Source organism: Parasteatoda tepidariorum, chromosome 1 (assembly GCF_043381705.1).
Source record: "Parasteatoda tepidariorum isolate YZ-2023 chromosome 1, CAS_Ptep_4.0, whole genome shotgun sequence".
Lineage (NCBI taxonomy): Eukaryota > Metazoa > Arthropoda > Arachnida > Araneae > Theridiidae > Parasteatoda > Parasteatoda tepidariorum.
Window position 1 is genome coordinate 101,053,254 of NC_092204.1, and position 5,500 is coordinate 101,058,753.

General features: G+C 32.2%; 1 protein-coding gene across 1 annotated transcript in view; it reads right to left on the reverse strand.

The window, feature by feature from the left end:
- The window catches only part of LOC122270970 (LINE-1 retrotransposable element ORF2 protein), a 15,382-nt gene extending 11,410 nt beyond the window's left edge, over positions 1 to 3,972 (reverse strand). Inside the window, exon 1 of the mRNA XM_043050492.2 lies at positions 3,600 to 3,972. Coding sequence (XP_042906426.2) covers positions 3,600 to 3,972 — 373 coding nt within the window. The remainder of the gene's footprint in view (positions 1 to 3,599) is intronic.
- Between the last annotated feature and the right edge of the window lie 1,528 nt (positions 3,973 to 5,500).

The following is a 5,500-nucleotide window of genomic DNA, read 5'->3' on the forward strand; positions in this document are numbered from 1 at the left end:
TTCCCTTTGTCGCCTTTTATTCTCCAAATATTCTTTTCTGCACAGTTTACGAATGAAAGTTTCTAAATATTCTGAAGGGTGAACTTCAAAATCTCCATAAAAATCCATGGCATGTTTTTCCAACATATCAAAGTCATTTACAGGTGACAAAACGAAGTCCATCAGCAGTTTGGGCAGTTTTGATTGCTTTATGAACTTTCGCAATCTTCTTAACGTTTGAGTCATTTACGCGTAGCATGGGTACCACGAATGGTGTCTGTATGGTTTTTTATCCAAAAGTTTCCACGCGAAAACAAGGTATTTAACTGCACATTTCTGCTCTAAAAGCAAAATATGTTTCATTTCTCCAAGTTGGTGAACCTATAAAATAAAAAATATACATTTTACAAAATAAAATAAATAAATAAATAAATTAAAAGGAACATGAATAGGACTGTATGGATAAATCGAAAAATATAGATATTCATCATCTACAATCCAATGTTTGGATTGGTGTTTTTTTAAGCATCGAAAATAACGATTTACCCACGAAGTGCAAATTGTTGTTTCCCGAGTTCAAGGGTTTTTTCACGGATTATACCACCTGTGGTGTTTACCCCCATTCCAACAAAATGAAAGAAGCCCCTGAAACAGGTATTCTCTCATCGAAAACAAAGATTAGGATTAGCATAAGATTGGTTTTTGGCAGGATAATTTGTAGTCAAAAATCTCGTCAATAATATGGTTGAAAAATAAACCTCTCTTCTTTCAAACGGGCTACCTGCGCTCTAAGAATCGAATCTGAAAAATCGAAAGCTAGATCACTCTAATGGTGACTATTATTGATGTTTGTAAGTACTTGTTTAACACTGTTTTTCGAACACATGTCGTCAAGGAAAATAAAAAAAGCCATAATTTAAGACTATTGGCACCATTGTCAACTTCAATTAATGTCTTAATGTTATTTTAAGGTTGAATGGTTTTCTCAAGGTTTTCTCAATAATTTACAGCCTGACAGCTTGATGTTTTATGCTACTGAACAGATCTCTCTTTCGATTTCAACTGACATACCATCCTCCACAAATATTTTGAAATTCTATTAATAATTTTTAAAACAACTTTAAATGCGTTTTTAGAGTAATTTGCATTAGATCTTAAGGAAGTTTCTTTTAAGTTACATGCACGAACTTTTTTTTTAAAAAAAAGTCTAAGTACGTAGTATTTTTTCCTATTTTAAACAATTTGGAAATACATAATGTTTTTTTCCGGATGTATGAAAAAAATTTCTGCTCTGAAATTGTTTTTCAATTCCACGTTTTGTCTACTGGCGGCTACAAGTGGAAATCACTGAACCGTGAATAGGGGAGCACCAACAATGTCTTATGGTTATTGTAAATAAATAAAGTATCCCTCTTATAGTAATGTTGGATTAAAATGACAGTGACAACTTCTCTACAGTAGCTCCTGAATAAATTCTTAAAAACCATTAAATACTGATATTCCCTCCTTAAAGTTTATAAAAAACTAACATGCAATCCCCCAAAGCATCTCTGGTGAGTCTTTTTCGGCCACAGGAGAGGTTTATTTTCCATTAATGAACGTTTAAATTCCGATGTTTCATTGATTTAGGCTTAGAGTACCAGACCGCCATTTAATGCAAGCGCATTTTAACGATAACTTTGACTTCTTCTAAAAGTACCTTTTCCAATTTATTTTTAATTTTAAACATTTCTTTGCAATGAGCCATGCGATTCTTCACTAAATTTATAATGTTATTAAATTTTGGCGGTCTGGCATAAAATTTTTATAGGTATCTTTCTAAACAATGACATGATCTCGGAATAGGTTTTCGCTATATTAAAGTTCGCCTTTTTGTAAACGTTGACTTTGACCGCTTTAATTAACTTCTTAATGTTAATATTTTAATTTAATTTTTTATTATGTACTTCTTTCAATTGTTTATGATTTAACTACATAATCCTTATTCATCTTGTGATTTTATATTAATTTTCAAACATATATCACTCTTCCATTATAATTGGTGTTCTATTCTCCATAGCAATATCAAAACATTTCATATATGTAATATTCAGTTAAATTTGTCAATTCAATTCCATCACCAGCTTGATCCAATAATTTATTAAATATTTATTTTTAATCTTTTTAATGTTTTTTATTTGTAATCTTAAATAACAGTTATCTTGTATCAATTTCAAAGTAAATTTTTATACTCTCATTAAATACTTATTTCCTGTTCCACATACAATTGTTCAATGTTTGTTCAAGTTCATTTAAATAGGATAGGGCCTTAAGTTTTCATTTTATTGACATCTTATTTGTTTAATACTAAAATCGATATTTAATTATGTCATCTTTTAATTTTTATACTACATAGTTTAGTGCAATGCCGTTTCCACATTCTACAAATATGTTGAGGTTGTGACTTAATTTATTTTGATTTCATGTGCTCATTATTAAATTATTACTGTTTAAATTTTAATTGTATTAATCTTCATCCCACATATGCTTGTACAATGCCTTTTCGAATAGCAATACATAGCTTAGGGCATTACATATTTCTATATATTGTCTTCTTTTAAAACAACCTCTAACATCATTCATTTTCGCCAATAACTATCCCTGGCCAAATGAATTATTGCACTAGTGTATATGTATTGTCATTTTAATTTAATGTTTGACTCTGCATAAGCTTTAACATAGCGATCGCCTTAAATAAATTAATTCAAATAATTCTTAAATAATATTTTTCATTCTTCCCATTCCCTGGCCAAACAAAATGTATTATCATTGCAAAATTGCAGGATAATGTTTTATTATCATTATAAGCATCTAGATTAACATTGCAGCATTTTTTAAATGTTTGTTTAACCAAACACAGCTTAGCTTTATTTTCTTCTCTTTTCACATAGGTTGGTTCTTTAAGTATCAATGCTCCCACTAATTGATAACTTCATCATCTTACCTACTAAGCCCAGTTCATTTTTCAAATAATTTTATTCATCATAGGTTAGGATAACTGCTTTCTAACTTAGTACACCATTAGTTAATCTAATAATTAACGTAGTTGAATATAGCAAAATTTGCCAGTGTTGCCGTCTATGAAATCAATAATGATATCTAACATATCTTCAGACTCGCTCCGATTTCGGCACCATCAGTTTCGCCTTATTTGCAATTTTTCAGTAAATTTTTAAAATTAACCGTATGCTCCGAAGAGAGTTAAACACATTTTTTTCAAAATTTTATTTCTCATACTGCTTTGACCACCGGACCCAATCTTGTTATCTTCCTTATTTCCATGTTACTTTAATCTAGATATTCATTTTTGGACGGTGGCACTGGCAAATCAGCAAATCAACAGAGCATCGGATCCTCACTTAAATTTTATTAATCACTTTACATGCATTCATAATGGGAACTCTTCTGGGGCTGGGGGGGACTCACCATCGCCACATAAAAATGTAATTACTTAAAATAATACATAGCTCCCTATCCATTTTTTTAAAAAATTCTTAATCCTTATTCTTTTTTTAATATAACGTTTCTAAGAAATAACGGATAAGCACCTAACAATTAAAAAAAAAAAAGAATGCAAAGACATGTATCTTCAGAACTAGGCTGGGGTTCACCCAAAGTTACCACTAGGTCTCGAATCAGAAATGAAAGAATCTTCACATCGACCAGAGACAAACCATCAACAAAAACAACAAGTCTGAGCAATAGTATAATTGCGTCAAGTAGAGAACAAATGGAAACAACCACACCTTTGACAGCAATAAGATGTACATCATCAGCGCAAGCCTGCCAAACAGAGGCGCAAATTCTGGAATAATTTGAAGAGAACGAAGAAGACTCAACAGAAACTCCGCAAGAAACTGCCCAGGAGGAAACAACAGAGACAAAATCACCAGCACCATCTGAATATGAATTATCCCATATTGAAAAACTGTTCGACACTCTGAAAATCAACATAAACAACCAACAAAGTCGCGAAAAGAAAATGTACAGTCTTCCATCAGCGCAGAGAAAAGCTTGCCACGAAGCTCTTCGACAGTTAAAACAAATTATGGACAACTTAAATGTTCAATCATTCTGCCGTCCGAATATCACCCTCAACTCTATAGACGACAGCTTGAAAACCATATCAAACAAATTAGATCATATAAATCATGCCTATCCTGGTAACAGTGATAATGTTCAACCACAACTTCCTCCAAAACCTATCATCATCCCAGCTACGGAAAATTGTCCAACTAATGTCATTCGGGAAAAAATTACTAAGACCAACTCGAAACTACCTGTCAAAAAGATCTTCAAAAACAGCCATCTTGTGGAATTGAAATTCCATAATGATCATCAAAAAGACATAGCTCTCCAAACTATACAGGAGACTGGTTTATCGTATGTTGAAAAAGAAAGGCGGTTACTCTCTTTGATAATCCTTAACGCACCATTAGAATACAACGTAGACGAGATCCTAGAACTTTTAGAACTTCTAAAAGAAAACAGTACTTACAACAACAATGTAGACATCATTCAATTCTTAAAAACCTTGCCGCACAAACATCAACAAAATAAACAACACATCATAGTAAGAGCCTCGCATCGTGTCGCAATTCAACTTCTCAAACTTCACTATTTCTTCGCAGGACTAAATAAATGTTCCATAAAAAACGAGTAGTACTTCAACGATGACGTAACTGCCAATCACTAGGACATCATCAAAACCAATGCCAACAAGTATTTCCTACCTGTGCTAAATGTGGTATAAACGGTCACATGGAAGAAAACTGCGACTCAGCCGAGGACTTCTGTATAAACTGCTCGGACTCGAATAAACACTCCGATTCCCGACATGACTGTACTCATAAAGCCTCCCACTCTACTTGTCCCACTTACCTATCAGAACTTCAACGCCTTAAAGCCAACTGCAACTTCAATTTCAACTTTTAGGCGAAATTTATCTTTTCTCATAATTGTTTACTTATTTTCCATTCAATACGTAACCATTTTACGGATTTTCTACTTTAGTCACTTTTACGGCCTTTAAGTTCATTTTGTTTTTCTTATTATACTTCTTTCTTTTTTTTGTTATTATGTGTCATTAACTTGTGCTATATTTAATCTTTGTATTTTTTTAAACATTGAGACTTTGTACTTATCTAAATTCTGAATAAATTATTGCTGACTGGGCTCGTTCCTAGGCTGGTGTGGAGCCGGACAAGTAGCCAAGCTTTGGGCTATATGGTAAAGGGTCCATAATGACTTAGGCACGTGTCCAAAGCTTGGAGAAAAGGAAAGAAAAAGTAATGTTGGATTTCGATAATAGAAAAAGAAAAAGTGATCACACATAAGAAGTCGTCAATTATCATTTACTGAAAGGGTGGAATTAGATCCCACTTCCTTACACTGTCTAAGAATATCATCTTTAAACTACTACTTAAAGCTATATATATATATATAATATATATATATATATATATATATATATATATATATA